Raw genomic sequence first — 21972 nt, 5'->3', positions numbered from 1 at the left:
ACTTTATACGAGTATATTTTATTTTTATTATTTATCCCTATAGAAGGAATAACTGGGGTGTCTATATACCCCAGAAAAATTCAAATTTCGACAAATTTGGAAAATTTTTCGTTTTTGCAAGTTTTTTTTCAACTTTTTTTTATTTTATCAGAAAATCAATGAAACTATTGTTTTCCTTACTAAAAAACCAATAAAAATCACTATATATAATTAGGTTTATGTCAAATAGAAACCTTTTTACACAAGTTTCAAATTGGGGTTTCAAAGTCAAGTTCTCACCCTTTAGAGGGTGAGAAAATTCATATTTCTAGGGTTATTATTATTATAATTATTATATTATTGGGAACCAATTATTATTTATAATACCTATTTATTTAATTATATTTTATAAATTTTTATAAATTAAAATTTCTTTAGAATAAATTTATTATATTTTCTTTTCTGATAAAAATTGAGAGATTCTAAATAAAATATAGGACAAGATAAAATTTAATTCATTATTGCATTCACTTTTTAAGTTTTCATATATGAAAAATATTAATAAAATATTAAAAAATATTAATTTTGAGTCAGAATTTCTCAAACGGATCATCTAAAAGTCAGAAATTTTTTATTAGTCTCATTTTTTTTTCTCAACGGTTTCTTACATCAAAATTGTGTGGGGAATTCAAAAAAAAAATTTTAATTTTCTATAGGACGTCAAGAACACTATTATTTTAATAACATTTTATAAATAAATAATATAAAAATCTATTAAATATGAAATTTTTTCCAAATAAAAATTGTATTTAGAAACTACATTTTAAGACGAGAAAAACCCTTTTTTTTTTAATTGGTGAACAGGAACTCGAGAAAAATTTTTTTTTAAAATAAGACTGTAAAAAATTTCAATTGTTTATATAACTTTAACAAAAAATTTTTTTTTTGACCTAAAAATTTCAGGGACTTATTTTTACCGTAAGGAGTCAAAAGAAATGATTTTTGATTAAAAACAAAAATTTCTGAATTTTAGGTGATTCGTTTGAGAAATTCTGACCCTTTTGTTAATTAATATAAATACATATGCAAAAAAAAAACTTTTAAAAAATTGAATTTTAATGAAGTTTAAATTAGTATAATATTAATTAAATAAATAAAAAATTACAGAAATATAGTCAAAATATTCGGAAATAAATTTTATGTTTAAACATATTCATGAAATTTAATATATAATTTTTTAATACAATAAAAAAAGTGATGAGCCATATATATTTGATAATAAAATTTATAAAAAGGTCATTCATTTACAAAATTTAAAGGTCACATTTGAAAATCCTATGTATATAGTTCGAAATATAGAATTTTAAATGGAAATATTAATGTTTTCTCCTTTCTCCATTTTTTCTCTTTGTGTGAAAAAAAAATGTTTAATATTTTTTTTTAATATTACAAAAATTTTTTTAATTTGTTGTCTTTTGTTATAAATAAATGGTTCATTAGAAAAAAATATTAGGTAATAATTATTAATAATTAAATTTCTAAAAGAGGACAATTTTTTTTATTTTTAATCGTATATACAAGATAGAATTAAAAAAAAATTTCAGTATTAAAATAATTGATATATCCATTTGGGCTTAATCACGGTTAACAAAGACATAAATAATTGATTTCTTGAAAAGAAAAATTCACTTCCGCTGTAATTCCTCTTATTGTCGAAGGTTATCGATTATAAATCCTAAGAATTTTACAAAATATTTTACACTATTATTTATTGCTATAATTGCAATTTTCTTTTTTGCACATTTTATATACACATAAATTAATTAACAATATATATATATTGTATTGTATTGTATTTTTTTTAAATAATAAATTATATTTTAAAAAATAAATATTTTTTTTTAAATAAACGGTTTGCAAATTTATTAACAAATCAGAATCAGAATAGATATACACATATATATGTAAATAATAATTTCTTATTATCGCGCACTTAAATGTTAATTGGTTACGCCTATTGCAAGAAATAAATCTTTAATAGGGAAAAAAAGTGATAGATTAATTCTAACATTTTTATAATTAATTGAACAGAAATACTTCTCCGTCTGTTTATATTATTATGTTGTTTGTGTGTTATTAATGAATTAACATAAATCAACTAATTATTTAATTATAAGTGACTAAAATAATGATAATATAATAACAGGTATATTAATATAATTTAATTCTATAATATGTATAAAATGGATTATATCAGTTTATAACGATATTATATAATAAAAAATATAATGTCACCGAAATCAAAGGAGAGGAAAGGAAAGGCCATAAATTAGAAAATGGACCTAATTTCTAAAAAAAAATAAAAAGAAGCTCTGAATATAAATGCAGTTATGATTAGCATTTCCTGGATCTCTTAACCTTGTTAATAGATTATATCATTAACACAAGGGTATTAAAATTATAATATATTAAACTATCATTATCGCATCTTCATTTCAAAGATTCCTATCAAGGAAAACAAGAAAATTTTTTTTTATTTAATTTTAATTCAAAATTCTTTTTTTAAATCAATAGAAATTTTTTAAAAAATATATTTTTTTTTGTTTATCCATATTGACAATTTTATATTAAAATTAATATAACACTAAAAATAAAATGTATACCCTATATTATATTTTTTATTAATATACAGTCAATGTGATATATATGGGAAAAAAATGAGCGTGAAAAAATATTGGTTTCTTTATTTAAAATGTGATGCAATATCTGGAATAATGTAGTTTTCAGACGAATTAAAATGTTGTTACGAAAGAAGCCCAAGCCCATCTTCTCTTTCATCATCGAATGATCGGAATCCAGATATTAGGGAACCTGTTATTCTTCCTTCACATGCTCCATGAACCATGTGAAATTTCTTTCTTGAAAAATTTTAATTTTAATCAAATACATATATTTTATTAAGATTTTAAGATAAAACAAAAAATCAACAACAAGTTACAAAAAAAACTAGACAATTGGTCTTCCCCTTTTCATGTGTGTTTAACATACGTTTCCGTTTCGACAAAATTTAATAATAAAAATAATTTTTTATTAAATTTATTTAAAATTTTTTTTGAAAGGAAGAAACAATTTTTTTAGTTCGTTTTAAAACATTTTACATTTAGATCTCAAAAAAGTACGATACCTAGAGAATGATGAAGGAAAAAAAATAAAAAAAAAAAAAAAAAAGAGATTGAAACCTTGATGATCGGATATCTAGCAGCTGTATATAATATGAAAGCGAGAGTGTCATCCAGTTGCATAAGAATTTACCTAACGAGATTCGTTTCCCAGAATTCCCTCCATTAATGTCGTTTATTCGACTCGTCTTCTAAAAAGAGATCGAGATATTCGATTGGTTCTTTTCGAGAGATTTTTCGCATTTTCGAGGCCAACACAACAGAAAGAGAGAACGAAAAACCCCCATTGAAAAAGTAATTTGAATCTGTCTTTCTCGTGTCTCGTTTTCAAGGAGAAAGTGTAAAATACATATATATATGTATATTTATATATATATAAAATCATAGGTCATCGCCGATAATGTCATTAGTGACATGCAGAAGGTATCATTTGAATAATTTGATCACACCAATTAATATCTATTTCACATTTTTTCTAATTCTCATTTTCCATCAATCATTCGATATTTTTTTCATTTTTATTTCAACTTTTTTTTTTTATTAAATTACAATTCAATTATAAAATATATATATTTATTAATTACGTTTCATTTTATTTATTTTTCTTTTCTTTTATTGTTTAATAACTGAAAAAATATTATATTTAGTGCCCATATAGAGGAACCTCTGAAGTGTGAACAAGGTAAATTTCACTCTTCGGAGGTTTCTTTCACAGAAAATTATAAGGTATTAAAATAAGCTGCAACGCTTATTATTTTAATCCAATTTTGCTTATTTTAATACCAAAATGGATTAAAATAAGCAAAATTGGATTAAAATAAGAAGCGTTGCAGCTTATTTTAATGCCTTTTAATTTTCTGTGTTGTCTTTATTATACCAACTTCAAATTTTTAACTTAAGGCCAGGTCCAAGTGAGGCAGCGCCATCTACATTAAAACTAAAATTTTGGAAAATTTTCAACAGCCTTTTCTTGAAAACAAGAAGGTAAAATGCTTTTTCCTTTATGGATAATTGATTATTGGCAAGATATACACCAGCTAAAACTTTTTTTGAGTTAAAATAATAAAAAAAATTTCATGTCAATAAATTAAATATGAGCGCACTTTTTTCACAAAAACTGTAACAGTACTTTCTCAGAAATTACAATCAAAAATGCAATTTCCATTTGGAAAATTAATAAACGCTAAAAAATACACGACCTAAGATTTACCAATCACGAAAATAACAAAAAAAAAGTATTTTAACATAACATATTTTACTCATTATGACAGCCGTTTGGCAGGTTATATATGTCACCAGACGTTTCGCAGTTTTGCCGAAAGGAGGAGATTGGCGCTGTTGCTAACCACCTGAAATACATAATCTACCAAAGGGCTGTCACAATCAGTAAAGCAGTATCAATATGTTAAATATTTAATAAAATTTTTTTTTCTTATTTTCGTGATTGGTAAATCTTAAGTCGTGTATTTTTTAGCGTTTATTAATTTTCCAAATGAAAATTGCATTTTTGATTGTAATTTCTGAGAAAGTACTGTTACAGTTTTTGTGAAAAAAGTGCGCTCATATTTAATTTATTGACATGAAATTTTTTTTATTATTTTAACTCAAAAAAAGTTTTAGCTGGTGTATATCTTGCCAATAATCAATTATCCATAAAGGAAAAAGCATTTTACCATCTTGTTTTCAAGAAAAGGCTGTTGAAAATTTTCCAAAATTTTAGTTGCAATGTAGATGGCGCTGGCTCACTTGGACCTGGCCTTAACATTAATAGCATTTCAACCCTGCTATACATGTGAATGCATCGACAGAGGGAAGGCAAGTTATTTGATACATCATGATGACATGAAATAAAAAGAATGAGAACAACGCCTATAACTTAAAAATTGTAAGTCTCTTAAATTAACCTAATCATTAACTTGAATATAGAATAAAACTATCTCTCTCTTAATTTGCGAATCAGTGAAATTTCACTGGTGAAATAGCTAGAAGTCGGTTACTGAATCATTTAGTGAAATTTTCACTGAAAATCAGTCATATATCACTGATTTCCAGTGAAAATTTCACTAAATGAATCAGTCAATCTGTATTATCGGTAATGGGTAAAACAGATTGACTGATTCATTTAGTAAAATTTTTCACTGAAAATCAGTGATATATGACTGATTTTCAGTGAAAATTTCACTAAATGATTCAGTAACCGACTTCTAGCTATTTCACCAGTGAAATTTCACTGCTTCAAATTAAGAGAGCAAATCAAACTAGCAAAAATAGAAAGAAAATGCAAATAATAACAAAAGATGTGTATTAATTTAAAAAGTGGCATTTTTTATTGTTCGTATCTATTTTTTTTCTTTTTGTTGACATAAAATTAGGCACGTGGAAGATGATCTCCCTCGGCGCGGAAGCCATTTTCATCAGCGACATAGGTGACTTTGTATTCCTGGCCAGTTGCTGGGTCAACCCATTGGTAGCTTCCGCGGACAGCAATGGCTTCCTCCTCACTTCCGGCGTTGATCAATTCAGCGGTTTCCTCTTTCTTTTGTCCATCAGAAAGTTCGTAGCTATATTGGTAACCCTCCAAACCGTTGTTCTCGTGTAACTTCTCCTTAACGAGGACAATTTCACTCTCGGCTGGAGCAACGAATGTGCTTTCCACACGTGATTCGGCAACTGGAGCTAAATATGAATTGTCAACTCGTCGTGACTCAGCAGCAGGCGCCAAATATGAGTTATCAACTCGGGATTCTGCAGCTGGAGCCAAATATGAGTTATCAACTCGGGATTCTGCAACTGGAGCCAAGTAGGAGTTGTCCACACGTCGGCTTGCGGCACCACGATGATTAGAATTGTGTGGAAGACGTCCAGCGCAAGTAACGACCACAAGGGCAGCGAGAACTACGAACTGTAAATAAAATTTTTTTATTTTTCACCCCTTTTCGACATTTTTAAAGAAATTCTGATGTCAACGGAAAATATGTTTTTCGTCTATAAAGAATTTTTGCGAAAAGTCGGTTTAAAAATTCAAAGTTCCCGCCACAAATCTCAGCGATTTGTGAAAGGGTCTTTCCCCATTTTTGTATTCACTAATTTTTATTTTTATCGCAAATTTAAAAAATATTTTACTGACAGCGAATTGTGAAATTCAATTTTGTCAAACTGTTTCCTTTTTGCTAATTCAAATTTTGAGTATTGTTGTAAAGTTTTGCTAAAAAGTATAGTTAATTTAACAAATTCGAAACGTAGACTTTATATTTTTACAAATACAAAAATATGAACAATTTGATTAAAAAATTTTTACTTATAAGTTTAGTGTTATAATAATGAAATGATGAAATATTTTTTTTATTTAATTTCAAAATACTTAATTGTAATTTTTGTTTAGAACTTTGAAAGCAAAATTGAAAGAAAAAAAAATTGTTTAAATAATAATAGTAATTATTATTTTTAAATTGTAATTATAAAATAACTTGTCAAAAAGTAGACATTTTTTTCTCTCACCTGTTTCATGATGAATTTAGTGAGAAGAAGAGATGCTTTTCACAATTTGAGGAAACTAAAACTGATGGTTAGTTGAAGATGTTCCACGGCTTATATACCACTATTTTTCTATAATGCCCTTTCGATTATTAATTTTCAAATTTAGCCAATAGAATGGATAATTAAATAATAAGATATATATATATATATATCACGTGAATAGCAGGCTTTGATTACTAAACATCAAAATTCATACATAACGCGCGCTCATTAAAAATTTCAAATCCACTATTTCCGATTATATGCGGGATATCTTTTTCATATTCATTTTTTTTTTTTTTTTTGAATAACGAAAGATTAAGAAATTTCCCATAAAATGGTAAAATAGTTTTCATTATTTATTCATGTTATAATAATATAGTATGCTATTATGTAATAAAATGTAAAGGATGAGCAACAAAAAAAAGGTTGTCAATTGATTATGGATTTAAAAAAAAAATTTTAATTTGTTTCAATTATAATTAATGTGTGACATTAAAATTTAGTTCCTAATTTTTTTTTGATGTAAACATTATTTAACGAAGTGAGAAAAAATAGATGAATATTACGCACAATTTATGATAACTTATTTAGTATATAAGTTGTAGTTATACTCGGCATTGGCAGAGATAAATTTTTAACATCAATAACAGGAATATTTTATAACAAAAGGTTCAAGAATAGGTAGATTTATTTGTTTTTAAATATTATCTAAGTTGATTGTGGTAATTTTAAAGTAACAAAGTTTTTTTTAACAAACAATGCAATAAGTTCTGGTTTTTCAAAATTTTTCAATTTTAAAATTTTCATAACTCTATGGGTAAAGTAACATTATATAATGTTCACTGAAGGATCAAAAGATGCGTCTTGAAAAACTCTACAATGCCAAAAAGAAAAATATCTGTAGGTGTCAATATGTATACATTTTTTAAAGTTATGGGCAAAAAACGATTTTAACAAAATTTTTGAATGCAAAACATAACACTGCCCTGCATCGATTTTGCGAATAACATGGAACATATTGTTTCCAAACGGATTTTTTGTGCTGAACACGAATCCGGGGTCGAAAACTTCCCATCACGTCACGTTTTCGAGGAAATAGGGGTTGAAACCCCCCACAAAACAGGGTTTTTGGCCATTTTTGAAAAATTATACAGCGAAAACCTGACGTGGTACAAACTTTGCTGATATTAGAAATTAAATGTTGGTTCACGCCCTTTCAAACGAGCCCTATTCGAAATTGATCGCACTCACCCTTAGAGCAGGAGGTGTGTTTTTTTCTAGGGGTTCACAAAAAAAATGTAAACATAACATAAAAATTCAAAATGGATAACAATTCAATAAATCATTTTGAATTTTTGAAATCTGACTTCAGATTCGTTATCAGCGACCCCAAAAACCCCCGAGTGACCATTTTCAAGTGAATTGTTTTAAATTTTTATTTTGACATCCGCCATATTGGATCCGCCATTTTAAATTTTTGAAATCGGACTACAGATTCGTAATCAACGACCTCGAAAATCCCTTAACTATCATGATTTATTGAATTGTTACCCATTTTGAATTTTTATGTTATGTGTACATTTTTTTCGTGCACCCCTAGACAAAAACACACCCCCTGCTCTAAGGGTGAGTGCGATCAATTTCGAATAGGGCTCGTTTGAAAGGGCGTGAACCAACCTTTAATTTCTGATATCAGCAAAGTTTGTACCACGTCAGGTTTTCGCTGTATAATTTTTCAAAAATCTCCAAAAACCCTGTTTTGTGGGATTTCAACCCCTATTTTCTCGAAAATGTGACGTGATAGGAAGTTTTCGACCCCGGATTCGTGTTCAGCACAAAAAATACATTCGGAAACACTATGTCCCGTGTTATTTGCAGAAAAAAATTTGAAATTTGCTTGGCAGTGTAATTTTTAATCTTTATTAATATGGCTCAAAGTACTCTCATTATTAATGTCCGCCTGTGAGACCTACATTTAAAAAAATTATCTTTTTAGGTCTTATAATATTTGAGGTATATTTATAAAAATGTACACACACAACGACATTTTTTAAAAATTACCCACATAGCACATTATATTTCCTAAATGTTTCCTGCATATTCCATTGAAAGTTGTAAAATATTTTAATGCAAGGTTCATGAAATGTTGAGGGAGTTTCCTACAAAAAATATGTATGAGGCACTTTTTAAATGGACCAACAGCATCCGATCCATACTGGACCCACAGGAGATAGCCCATCAAGATAATGCTCTACCCAAAAATGAGGTACAATTAACCAAACTGGATAAAAGTTTTGTATTTTTTTAATTTTATGGAAATAATTCTTTGGGAAATGTCACCAAAGTCTTAAACCAAGAATTGCGATTAAAAAATTCATGGCACACTTTCTGATTGGAGCAACGCAACCATTGAACTAGAGAGACCTGAAATCATAAGGAATCATATGGGAAAATTGACCCCATATAGGCAGACCTTTTGTTTTTTTATTTCTTTTTTAAACATGTGTTACAAGAAAGGCGGGAGGAGTAAAGTAAATTTTGAACATAAACTCGATGGAATATACCACAGTAGGAGATATCACATGTGCCATCTCTGTCATCTTACACTGAAAAACTACATTAGGGAATACTACACTATATGTATTCGACACAATTCTGTACTGAACTGCCTACATATCTACGATTTACTTTATTAACAAAATTGTAATAAACAAATTAAGTCAACAAATTATTTATTCATTTTGTCTATGACTTATACATGGGTCAATTGTATGTCCAGAGTTACTGTCACGTTTATGTTTTTTTGTGCCTACAAAGCGACTTAGAAATGCTTCACTTTTTTATGTATTCGCGCATAGAAGCAATTATGGATCTAATTCTCTCATAAGTAGAGTTACTGGAGAGGCTAATTCATTGTCAACAAACATTGATTTATTTGAGACCCCAAGAAATAAATTTACATCTAATCTGCGAGAGTTGTTATTAAATAATTATTAATTCTTATGGTCAATGTATATATGTTGTATTTAAAAAAAAGGTTTTTATGCCTGTTTACTTATTAAATAAATAAATTTTAATAAAGTGTTTTATATGCAATTTATTAGTTTTTCTATATTTTTTTCTGTTCTAGCATTAACAGGTTCATTAATAGCAAATAGGAAAAAGGTGTGAAAGAACCAAAAAGAAATGTATTAATTTAAAAAGTTGCATTTTTTATTGTTCGTATCTATTTTTTTCTTTTTTGTTGACATAAAATTAGGCACGTGGAAGATGAGCTCCCTCGGCGCGGAAGCCATTTTCATCAGCGACATAGGTGACTTTGTATTCCTGGCCAGTTGCTGGGTCAACCCATTGGTAGCTTCCGCGGACAGCAATGGCTTCCTCCTCACTTCCGGCGTTGATCAATTCAGCGGTTTCCTCTTTCTTTTGTCCATCAGAAAGTTCGTAGCTATATTGGTAACCCTCCAAACCGTTGTTCTCGTGTAACTTCTCCTTAACGAGGACAATTTCACTCTCAGCTGGAGCAACGAATGTGCTTTCCACACGTGATTCGGCAACTGGAGCTAAATATGAATTGTCAACTCGTCGTGACTCAGCAGCAGGCGCCAAATATGAGTTATCAACTCGGGATTCTGCAGCTGGAGCCAAGTAGGAGTTGTCCACACGTCGGCTTGCGGCACCACGATGATTAGAGTTGTGTGGAAGACGTCCAGCGCAAGCAACGACCACAAGGGCAGCGAGAACTACGAACTGCAAGTAAAATTTTTTATATTTTTCACCCTTTTTCGACATTTTTAAAGAAATTCTTAATTGTAATTTTTGTTTAGAACATTTCTTTGAAATTGAAAGAAAAAAAAATTGTTTAAATAATAATAGTAATTATTATTTTTAAATTGTAATTATAAAATAACTTGTCAAAAAGTAGACATTTTTTCCTCTCACCTGTTTCATGATGAATTTAGTGAGAAGAAGAGATGCTTTCCACAATTTGAGGAAACTGAGACTGATGGTTAGTTGATGATTTTCTACGGTTTATATACCACTATTTTTCTATAATGCCCTTTCGATTATAAAATTTTTTATATTTTCTCAATATTAGAATGATTTTTATTACCAAACACAAAACTCATGAATGCATATCGTTGTGCTCATTTAAAATTTCAAATCCCTTTTTCCAATATGTATATATATATATATAATGCGCGCAGTATATTTTAATCTCATATTAAATTTTTTCGAATAATGAATCGTTAGGTAATTCATACATAAAATTTTGGTAAAATAATCTTTTTTATATATTCATGTTATATATGTTAGGTAAGAAAATGTGGATGATATCGAAACAAAACCAACAGGTTGCATTTTCAGTAGATTTTAAAAATTAGAATTTCATTAATTGAATTCTATGATCCCTTCTACGATCCGTTCCCAGGTGAAACGATTCTACGGAAATCACTCCACGGAAATTCCGTACGGAATTTCGCAAAAATTCTATACGGAATTCCGTAAAATTTTGAAGGTATTCCTTTCGTAATTTTGCGAATTTTTTTTTGGAAGAATTCCATACAGAATTGCACAAAATTTTCAATAAAATTCCATTTTTTGCTAATTTTTTTGTGATTTTAAAATAACTGCTGCTACTATAACGAAAACTAGTCGACGCGATGATGTTCCTGGTGGATATAATATAGAATTTATGATAGATTAATTAATATCTAGTCGAACTTATTTGAGAGGTCAATAAAACGTTTTCCAAAAGAAATTTACTATTTTTCAGTCAACTAACTAACGGTAGTTGAATTTCTCGACTAATTTTTTTCAGTGTATCCGCACCAGCAGTTATTTTAAAATTACAAAAAAATCAGTAAAAAATACACTCAATAAAAAAACTAGTAGATTTGACTACTTTTTAACTATACCCTGCATAGTTCAATAGGTCCTTAACTGAATTTAAAAAGTTGTATGGACTTTTAAATGTAGTTGAAAGAACTAAGAATTTAGTTGGGTCAAGGAGATTTTGTAATTGTTCTAATTTTTGAAGTTGATTTAACTACTTTTGTTAAGTACAATTAACTACTAATTCTTAACTTCATAAAAAATAGTTAAATTGACATACATAGTTAAAATAACCAAAAAAGTAGTTACTTTTACTACTTTCAAGTCAGTTAACTAAAGGTATAGTTGAGGATTTCGGCTAAATTTTTTTCAGTATGTACAGTTGTGAAATTCTAACAAAAATTTTGTGCAATTCTGTACAGAGATTATGTGAGTAATTCTTATAAAAAATTCGCAATATTACAAAAGAACTTCTTTCAAAAATTTTGCAGAAATTTTTGCGGAATTCCGTATATAATTTTTACGGAATTCCGTGTGGAATTTCCGTACGGAATTTCCGTAGAATCGTTTCACCTGGGTTGGTTCAATTATTAATGCTTTATAACAAGAAACTTAGTTTTTAAAAAAAATAATTTCAACTAGAACTTCGTTGTTATAAGGAATAAAATAATTAGAAATTCTATTTTTGGCGCAAAATGTAAATCGCAAATTTTTGTGTTTCACAACTGTCGAAATTTTACAAAAAAATTTTATGGTATTCGTTGTATTTTTTTTTTTTACTAAAGACAATAAATATTTTATTATTACAATTTTTTTATTAGTCGATTTTAGTTGAAATTAAAAATTTCTGTCTTTGAATTTTTTTCCATGAGAAAAATTTCCAAAATATTTAAATAGTTTACTACTTAAAAGTATATGTATATTGATTTTTGGGTGAATTAAAATAATAACGGACAATTGCGATTTTTTTTGCTTTTTATTTTTAAAAATACGTATAATTAATTATCCTTAGACACTAGGAATGTGAGCGCCTTCAGGATGGAATCCATTTTCATCGGCAACATAAGTGACAGTGTAGAGTTGATTTGTTGCCGGATCAACCCATGAGAAACTTCCACGTACGACAATTGCCGCATTTTCTGTTCCTGGATTTATTAAATGTGCCGATTCCTCTCGCTGTTGACCGTCGGATAATTGAAAATTGTATTCATATTTATCGAGTCCAATATTGTCGTGTAAAAGTTCCTTGACGACGACAACGTCTTCAGTTTTTTGCAATTTTTGTGGTGCTCCAAAAGCAATGGCCACAAGGGCAGCGACGACAATTATCTGCGAAACAAAAATAATCACTTTTATATTTTTCACCTTGCCATTTTCAAATTTTATTAATAATTTTTCATTTTTTTTTTTGGCGATTTAAAATTTTTTAAATTTAATTTATTAAATAAAAAGTACAATGAAAAAAACGTTTTTTTTATCAAAAGTTAAAACTAATTGAAAATTTAAAAATTTAAAAATAATTTCGAATTAAATTTTTTCTTTTTTTTTTTTTTGAAATTACATACCACTTTCATGATTGCCTAAAGAGGTTTTTTTTTCTATGAAAGAATATCAAGAGATGATGATCAATAAAATTAGGCAACGATTATGACTAAATGACTTTGAGTTGCGTCAGTTTATATAGTGGTGAGAATTTTGCGAATTAGCACTCCCACCACATTATTGACCTTGATAAAAATTTCAGATTCACGTAATTCATGAAAATTTTTTTTTATGATATAAAGCAACTTTATCGAATTTAAATATAATAATACATTTTTTTTTGTAAATTTCTTTACTAGTTTTTGAAATTTAATAACTATTAAAAAAAAAGTTTTGAAAAATACGAATTAAATAAATTTTGTAATTATTATTAATTATTTTTTTATTATGTAATTTATTATTAATTACTGAATATTTATATAAAAGAAAAAATTTATTCTTAAATAAAAATTACAAAATTTTTGAAAATGATTCTCTAATTTTTTTAAAATATATACAAAAGAATGTAAATTTTTTTTTATCATGTAACACAGAAAGCTATATTATGAAATTTAATTAAAGATGGGACCAATATATGCTAAAATATATGCAAAATATCTACATAATTTTATTGAATTGGAAAAAAAGGCAAAAGTAGCCTCTTTGACATTTGCGAAAATTCTTTTAGATATGAGTGTGGGGGAGGGGGTATAGCCAAAAAATTTGAATAAAAAAAAAGTATAAAAAGATGCGAATCTTCTCTAAGAAATCAGTCATTCTTTGAAAATTGAAAAAAAAATATCAAATCTATTTTTTTATTCTCGTTGAATAACAAAATCATCATGATGAAATTGGTGTGTACAAAATTTTTTCTATAATTTTCAATAAGGGTAAAAAGAAATAAATTAAAAAAAATTTAAAGCACGAAAAGTAATAAAATTAAATAAAAAAACAAGAAAAAATTTAATTCGAAATTATTTTTAACATTCATTATTCATTAATTTTTAAATTTTCAATTAGTTTTAACTTTTGATAAAAAAACGTTTTTTTCATTGTACTTTTTATTTAATAAATTGAATTTAAATTTACAATCGCCAAAAAAAAAATGAAAAATTATTAATAAAATTTGAAAATGGCAAGGTGAAAAATATAAAAGTGATTATTTTTGTTTCGCAGATAATTGTCGTCGCTGCCCTTGTGGCCATTGCTTTTGGAGCACCACAAAAGTTGCAAAAAACTGAAGACGTTGTCGTCGTCAAGGAACTTTTACACGACAATATTGGACTCGATAAATATGAATACAATTTTCAATTATCCGACGGTCAACAGCGAGAGGAATCGGCACATTTAATAAATCCAGGAACAGAAAATGCGGCAATTGTCGTACGTGGAAGTTTCTCATGGGTTGATCCGGCAACAAATCAACTCTACACTGTCACTTATGTTGCCGATGAAAATGGATTCCATCCTGAAGGCGCTCACATTCCTAGTGTCTAAGGATAATTAATTATACGTATTTTTAAAAATAAAAAGCAAAAAAAATCGCAATTGTCCGTTTTTATTTTAATTCACCCAAAAATCAATATATATATATATATATACTTTTAAGCAGTAAACTATTTAAATATTTTGGAAATTTTTCTCATGGAAAAAATTCAAAGATAGAATTTTTAATTTCAACTAAAATCGACTCTAATAAAAAAATTGTAATAATAAACAAAATCTGCCTTTTTTGAATTTTTTTTTTTTAAATCTTTATGTAACTTTAAAATTATTATGAATAACTTTGAGAATATTTAAAAACGAATCAATTAATCTATTGATATAATTCTTACAAATTTTCAAAAAAATTTGCATTTTTTTTACATTTTTTACATTTTTATATATTTCCTACATTTTATATTTCCTATATTTACTACATTTCCTACATTTTATATTTGCTATATTTCCTAAATTTACTACATTTCCTACATTTTATATTTCCTATATTTACTACAATTCCTACATTTCCTACATTTTATATTTCCTATATTTACTACATTTCCTACATTTTATATTTCCTATATTTCCTATATTTACTACATTTCCTACATTTTATATTTCCTATATTTACTACATTTCCTACATTTTATATTTCCTATATATACTACATTTCCTACATTTTATATTTCCTATATTTAATACATTTTCTACATTTTATATTTCCTATATTTACTACATTTCCTACATTTTATCTCCTATATTTACTACATTTCCTACATTTTATATTTCCTATATTTACTACATTTCCTACTTTTTAATATTTCCTATATTTCCTATATTTACTACATTTCCTACATTTTATATTTGCTATATTTCCTATATTTACTACATTTCCTACATTTTATATTTCCTATATTTACTACATTTCCTACATTTTATATTTCCTATATTTCTTATATTTCCTATATTTACTACATTTCCTACATTTTATATTTCCTATATTTACTACATTTCCTACATTTTATCTCCTATATTTACTACATTTCCTACATTTTATATTTCCTATATTTACTACATTTCCTACTTTTTAATATTTCCTATATTTCCTATATTTACTACATTTCCTACATTTTATATTTGCTATATTTCCTATATTTACTACATTTCCTACATTTTATATTTCCTATATTTACTACATTTCCTACATTTTATATTTCCTATATTTCCTATATTTACTACATTTCCTACATTTTATATTTCCTATATTTACTACATTTCCTACATTTTATATTTCCTATATTTACTACATTTCCTACATTTTATATTTCCTATATATACTACATTTCCTACATTTTATATTTCCTATATTTAATACATTTTCTACATTTTATATTTCCTATATTTACTACATTTCCTACATTTTATCTCCTATATTTACTACATTTCCTACATTTTATATTTCCTATATTTACTACATTTCCTACTTTTTAATATTTCCTATATTTCCTATATTTACTACATTTCCTACATTTTATATTTGCTATATTTCCTATATTTACTACATTTCCTACATTTTATATTTCCTATATTTACTACATTTCCTACATTTTATATTTCCTATATTTCCTATATTTCCTATATTTACTACATTTCCTACATTTTATATTTCCTATAATTCTTGCTCTTTTATTGAACCCTTTTTAAATTTACTATTTTATTATTTAACTTTTTTCCACTAATATTAATTTAATTCCCTCTTATATTAAAAATTTATTAATTAATGAAATCTAAATTTAATATTTACTTAATTTTTTTTTTTTATTATTGAACTTTTTATGTATTATAAAATATTACGATGTTATTGATGATAAAAATCTATCTCTTTAAATGCCCTAAAAATACAAGTTAACACCTTTTTAAAAGTATTATAATAAATAAGTTGCCATAAATTAATCACAAAAAATCTCCCTGAGGAAGCAAAGTATTCATAATGTGAACACAAAACATTTCTACTTCAATTTGACAGCGGTTTTTTCAGTTGATTTTTGAAATATATATATTTTGTAAAACTTCTCGATTTCGATTGTTGCGAAATACAAAAAAATTGCGATTTAAATTTCGTTCTAAAATTCGACTATGATTATTCCCTCTTCTTGGTGCGTTCTTAAAAATATTTCTTTATAGTAAATGATGCTATACTAACCGTTGCCATATTAACAGTCTAACATACAATTAGATAACATAATAAAAAGAAACAAAACAACAAAATGTTTTTTAAAAAAATCTTTATTATTATAATTTCAGTGCAATATATCACAGAATTTCACAGTAGAAAACATCTGAAATCATAAATTATATATAACAGACTTTATAAAAAAAAAAATGATAACAAAATATAACTTTAAAAAAATAAAACAAATTAACATTCTATCTTAAATAATATATATATGTAAACAATTATTGAAAATTTTAAACTCGTGGAATGTGTTCACCTTCTGCATGAAAACCATTTTCATCAGCCACATAATTAACAGTGTAACGTTTATTTGTTAGTGGATCAAACCATGAATAACTTCCTTTAACAACAATTGATTCACTTTTAGTGCCTTGATTTATTAATTGTGCTGATTCCTCTTTTTTTTGTCCATCGGAAAGTGTATATTGATATTCATAGCCATCAATTCCAATGTTGTCCTGTAAAGTTTCACTAATAAGGGAAATGTTATGATCATTGGAATTTGTAATAGAAGTTGCTTCATTGTTGGTGACAATATTTTTTATCGAAGATAGGCCGGAATTTATTTCAATTGGTGATAATTTTGCGGGTTGAATAAAAGTTTTGGTGGGCGTCAAACGGGAATTTTCAATCAAGTGTGTTGGTGCTGGAACTTGATGCAAATCTTCAACTGGTTTCAATGATGCAGGAGGCAAGTAGGAATCTTTAATCTTCGTTGTTGGCACTGGAGCTAAGTAGGAATTATCAATCGTCTGTTTTGGTGCCGGGACATGGTCTAAATCTTCAACTGGTTTTGGTGATGCAGGAGGCAAGTAGGAATCTTTAATCTTCGTTGTTTGGACTGGAGCTAAGTAGGAATTATCAATCGTCTGTTTTGGTGCCGGGACATGGTCTAAATCTTCAACTGGTTTTGGTGATGCAGAAGGAAAATAGGAATTTTTAATCTTCTTTATTGGAGCCTGAGCTAAGTAGGAATCTTCAGTTTGCTTTGTTGGCAACGGTGCTCGATACAACTCTTCAACTGATTTTGATGAGGCAGGAGGCAAGTAGGAATCTTTAATTTTCTTTGTAGGTGCTCGGTACAACTCTTCAACTGGTATTGATGAGGTAGGAGGCAAGTAGGAATCTTTAATTTTCTTTTCTGGTGCTGGAACTAAGTAAGAATTCTCAATTGTCTTTGTTGGCGTTGGAACTCGATATAAATCTTCCATTGGTTTTGATGGGACAGAAGGCAAATTGAAGTCTTCAATCTGCATTGTTGTTGCCGGTGTTATGTAGGAATTTTCAATCGTCTTTTTTGGCGCCGGAGCCAAGTTCAATTCTTCAATTAGTTTTGATGAAATAGGAGCCATATAAGAATCTTTAACCATTTTTGTTGGTGCCGGGGCAAAGTAAGAATTCTCAACTGTTCTTGTTGGAGCTAAGTAAGAGTTGTCAATAGTTTCTGTTGCTGGCGCTAAATAGGAATTGCCATTGTTTTGCCTTGGTTGAGGAATAAAATAATTGTTCTTAATATTCAATGTCGGAGTCGGTGGATTGTAGAAAATTTGATCATACATAATTGGATTGGATATTAAGTAAGAATCTTTGTTATCTTTGGGTGCAGATGTCTTTTGGTAATATTCACTTTTTTGTATCATTTCTGCCATATTTGAACTCTCAAGTATCTCGATTGGTGCCGAGGAAAAATAATTCTGCTTTGTTGGTTCATATTTCAAAAAGGAATTTTCGATGTTCTTTATATCAGACACAGCTGGTAAATAAGAATCATCAACTAATTCAGTTTCTTGCACAGATGGTGCAGAAGTGGTAGTGGTGGTGGTAGTGGATTTTTGATTAGCTGATGGAATGTAAGAAGTGTCTACAATTGGTGCTGGTGTTGTACGTGTTTTCTGAGATTTTCTGATCAACGCTGATTGTGGTCGATATGAATTGTCAACAGTTGGCGCTGGTGTTGTGCGAATTCTTTTAATTCTTTTTACAGGCACACGTCCTTGTTTTATATTTGAGCCAGTTGTTCGAGATTTCTGCATTTTTGTCGATTGTTCAGATGTTAAATGAGTTTTTTGCGATTCAAATGTTGCATCATGAGTTTGTGTTTTTGTAGCTAAATAGGTTCTATCAGGTGTTACTTTTGATACAGGTTCATCTTTTGGTGGTGCAAGTGCAAAGTAAGTATTATCAACCATTTTAGTTGGTTCAATTGCTGAGATAAAAGTCTTCATAGTTTTTGTTGCTTTTGGTGCTAAGTATGAAGAATTAACTGTTTTTGTTGATGTTGGTGCAAAATATCCATTTTTTTCTTTTGTTGGTTCATGCGCTGAGTAGGAATTCCCAACCGTTTTTGTTGAGTCAGATGCTGAATATGATGTATCAATTGTTTTTGTTGGTACTGGTGCGAAATATCCATTACTGACTTTTGTTGGTTCAGGTGCTAAGTAAGAATTCTCAGCCATTTTAGTAGGTGCTGGTGCTAAATTGGAATTATCAATCATTTCAGTTGGTTTCGATGCAAAATAGGAATTGTTAATCGTTTTCGCTGGTACTGTTGCATCATGATTTTTGATAAGTGCTGGTAAATAGAATCTGTTTGCTGTAGCCATTGTTGCAGGTGCAAAATACGAATTTTCAACATTTTGCATCAATGCAGATTTCACATTGTTCACTGTTTGTATCGAATGAGTATGCTGAGTTCTCTCAAAATTTTGTGCTTGTTTTTGCGCCATATATTTGTTATCATTTTTCTGATTTGAAGTCTCCCCATGGTCCAATTGATAATTTTTGAATTCATTTGAAAGAACAGGCGTAAAATATTGTTGCTCAGCTGAAATAGTTGACTCAATATTACCAAAATTTGTTGCATTCGTTTGACTCTTCTTTGGTGTATAATATCTTCCTGACGTTTCAGAACTTGTAGCAGTGCGAAATCTATTAATTGTTTCTGTTGGTGTAAAATTCTTGTTTACTACTGGAGCAAAATACGTGTTTTCAGTTCGCGCAAAATTTGTGCTTTCTACTGGTTTAAAATTCATATTTGATGTTGGTGCATAATTCGTGTTTACTGCTGGTTCATAATTCGTGTTTATAATTGTTGCAGAATTCGTTTTTGATGTTGGTACATAATTCATGTTTAATGCTGGTTCATAATTTGTGTTTATAATTGTTGCAGAATTCGTTTTTGATGTTGGTACATAATTCATGTTTAATGCTGGTTCATAATTTGTGTTTATAATTGTTGCAGAATTCGTTTTTGATGTTGGTACATAATTCGTGTTTAATGATGGTTTAAAATTAGTGCTTCTAGATGGTGCAAAATTTGTGTTTGATGTTGGTACATAATTCGTGTTTACTGCTGGTTCATAATTCGTATTTATAATTGTTGCAGAATTCGTTTTTGATGTTGGTACATAATTTGTGTTTAATGTTGGTTTAAAATTCGTGCTTCTAGATGGTGCAAAATTTGTGTTTGATGTTGGTTCATAATTCGCGTTTATTGCTGGTGCATAATTATTATTAATATTTATTGGAGAATTCGTATTTACTGTTGATGCAAAATTTGTGTTTCCAGTCGATACGTAATTCATGTTCACATTTGATGGAAATATCACGTTACCACTTGATGCTGAATTCATGTTTACTCCTAGTGGAAAATTTTTATTTTTTATTGCTGCTGAATTTGCATTAGTTTTTGGTGAATAATTTGCGTTAACTATTGACGACAAATAAGAAACATTTGGTGGCACTGGTAAATAAAAACGATCATTTTTCACACTATGTTGAGGTGTTAATGATGATGAGAATGATTCAAGTATCATAAATGGTTCTGGTGCTAAATTCGGTCTTTTTAATGTTGTTGTAGATGGCGCCATACTTGGCGTTTTAACTACAATTGGCTTTGAATAATCATAGTCTAACGATGGATTTTGATGAGAATTGTAACCATTGTTGTTGTATGGAAGTAGTCCACCACTTGCAAGTGCCACAAACGTACCGAAAGCAATCAGCTGTAAAAAAAAATTTCAATTTTGTTAGATCAGTTTTTTATTTTTTTTTAAATTAATATTGAATTTCTAATAGTTTTTTTGACAATATAAAAATAAGAATTAGTATTAACAATTAATTTATTATTATCATTATTAGGTATTGTTATAAATAGAAAAAAACAAAAATTTCTCATTTAAATTTTCGCGCCGTTTGTGTTGGTACGCAATTTAAAAATTTAAAAATTTACCAACCGCATTAAACACGCGCAACTATTATCATAATATATTAATGACACTTTTTTTTTGTTACACACCACTTTCATCTTGATACTCCTTTGTCCTCGTTGAAGAGGCACCAATGATATAACACTTAAATTCTTTTTCTTCCCCAACCGAAATTGAAAACTGTTAAACAACTAATGAGATATTTTCTAGTCGATCATCTAGTATTTATATATCTTACACTTTTGATGTATTTTGAAATATCTTTAGTAAAAAAATTTTCAAATCCCTTCCCTAAAATGATGAGAGAGAGAAAGAGAAAAAAAAATTAGGACTTGGAAAAAAAATTTCTAATCTAATATATTTGGAATTTCACTGCATTGCTTATTTATAATGTATCATAAAAATGTGATCGAGAAAGTTTATTTTCTTTCCTATAATTGCGCAATAAAGCAGTTTCCCCAAAAACTATGTCATATATATATATATATATATATATATACAGATTATTAATAATGTATCATTCGAGAAATTGGAAAGCAAATAAACATTTTTCTATATTTAAATATCATTGGTCATTAGGACCTGTTTTTTTCTTCCTCATCTCGTGAATGATTCGAGAATAGAAAAAGAATTCAACAACTTTAAGCCAACAGAAGTTTTGAAAAATAAATTCTTAACCCTTTCAACGGTACGTGTATGGAGAGAATCCATTTCAAAATCCTTTATCATAATATAGTGAACCACAACGAAAGGTCGATAAATGAATTTTTAATTGAATCGGTGATTAATTATAGTGAAAATATTAATATAACGTATAAAATTATTTAATATAATTTTTATTTGTTTTTGCTTAAGTGTTTTCTTATATATATATTATGTTATATTATATTATACTATTAATGTACAAAAAATAAATAATAATGATTTTTCAAAAAAAACAGTAAAATAAATATATATAAAATTTGTTTGAGATGTCTATATATAATATGTAAAAGAAGACGAAAAATCTCTA

The 21972-nt window shown here is 27.8% G+C and overlaps 5 protein-coding genes across 6 annotated transcripts; 1 reads left to right on the top strand and 4 right to left on the bottom strand.

The window, feature by feature from the left end:
* Window positions 1–5462: 5462 nt before the first annotated feature.
* Window positions 5463–10664, bottom strand: LOC127289666 (uncharacterized). 2 transcript variants are annotated; one of them, XM_051317747.1, is made up of 2 exons: window positions 10620–10664; window positions 5463–6060 (listed from the first exon to the last, which is right to left on the bottom strand). In XM_051317747.1, exons 1-2 carry the CDS (start codon window positions 10626–10628, stop codon window positions 5527–5529), a joined length of 543 nt encoding a protein of 180 aa, XP_051173704.1. In that variant the 5' UTR covers window positions 10629–10664; the 3' UTR covers window positions 5463–5526. The 2 variants fall into 2 exon arrangements, with proteins under 2 accessions (XP_051173704.1, XP_051173703.1); XM_051317746.1 differs by lacking the exon at window positions 10620–10664 and adding an exon at window positions 6657–6811.
* LOC127289668 (larval cuticle protein 65Ag1-like) lies at window positions 9869–10758 on the bottom strand. Its single transcript, XM_051317748.1, has 2 exons — window positions 10620–10758; window positions 9869–10427 (listed from the first exon to the last, which is right to left on the bottom strand). The coding sequence occupies exons 1-2, from the start codon at window positions 10626–10628 to the stop codon at window positions 9933–9935; spliced, it is 504 nt and encodes a 167-aa protein (XP_051173705.1). The 5' UTR covers window positions 10629–10758; the 3' UTR covers window positions 9869–9932.
* A 1712-nt stretch (window positions 10759–12470) lies between these two features.
* On the bottom strand, window positions 12471–13218 carry LOC127289683 (flexible cuticle protein 12-like). The gene is made up of 2 exons (XM_051317772.1): window positions 13079–13218; window positions 12471–12842 (listed from the first exon to the last, which is right to left on the bottom strand). The coding sequence occupies exons 1-2, from the start codon at window positions 13085–13087 to the stop codon at window positions 12522–12524; spliced, it is 330 nt and encodes a 109-aa protein (XP_051173729.1). The 5' UTR covers window positions 13088–13218; the 3' UTR covers window positions 12471–12521.
* A 548-nt stretch (window positions 13219–13766) lies between these two features.
* On the top strand, window positions 13767–14582 carry LOC127289697 (flexible cuticle protein 12-like). The gene is made up of 2 exons (XM_051317791.1): window positions 13767–13888; window positions 14211–14582. Exons 1-2 carry the CDS (start codon window positions 13877–13879, stop codon window positions 14529–14531), a joined length of 333 nt encoding a protein of 110 aa, XP_051173748.1. The 5' UTR covers window positions 13767–13876; the 3' UTR covers window positions 14532–14582.
* A 2403-nt stretch (window positions 14583–16985) lies between these two features.
* LOC127289696 (mucin-5AC-like) lies at window positions 16986–21138 on the bottom strand. Its single transcript, XM_051317790.1, has 2 exons — window positions 21050–21138; window positions 16986–20756 (listed from the first exon to the last, which is right to left on the bottom strand). Exons 1-2 carry the CDS (start codon window positions 21056–21058, stop codon window positions 16986–16988), a joined length of 3780 nt encoding a protein of 1259 aa, XP_051173747.1. The 5' UTR covers window positions 21059–21138.
* Window positions 21139–21972: the final 834 nt, after the last annotated feature.

The sequence above is a fragment of the Leptopilina boulardi genome, unplaced genomic scaffold (assembly GCF_019393585.1).
Source record: "Leptopilina boulardi isolate dan_hultmark-lab unplaced genomic scaffold, ZJU_Lbou_2.1 LbouV2_5, whole genome shotgun sequence".
In the NCBI taxonomy this organism is placed as follows: Eukaryota; Metazoa; Arthropoda; class Insecta; order Hymenoptera; family Figitidae; genus Leptopilina; species Leptopilina boulardi.
This window is presented reverse-complemented; position numbering and strand designations above follow the sequence as displayed.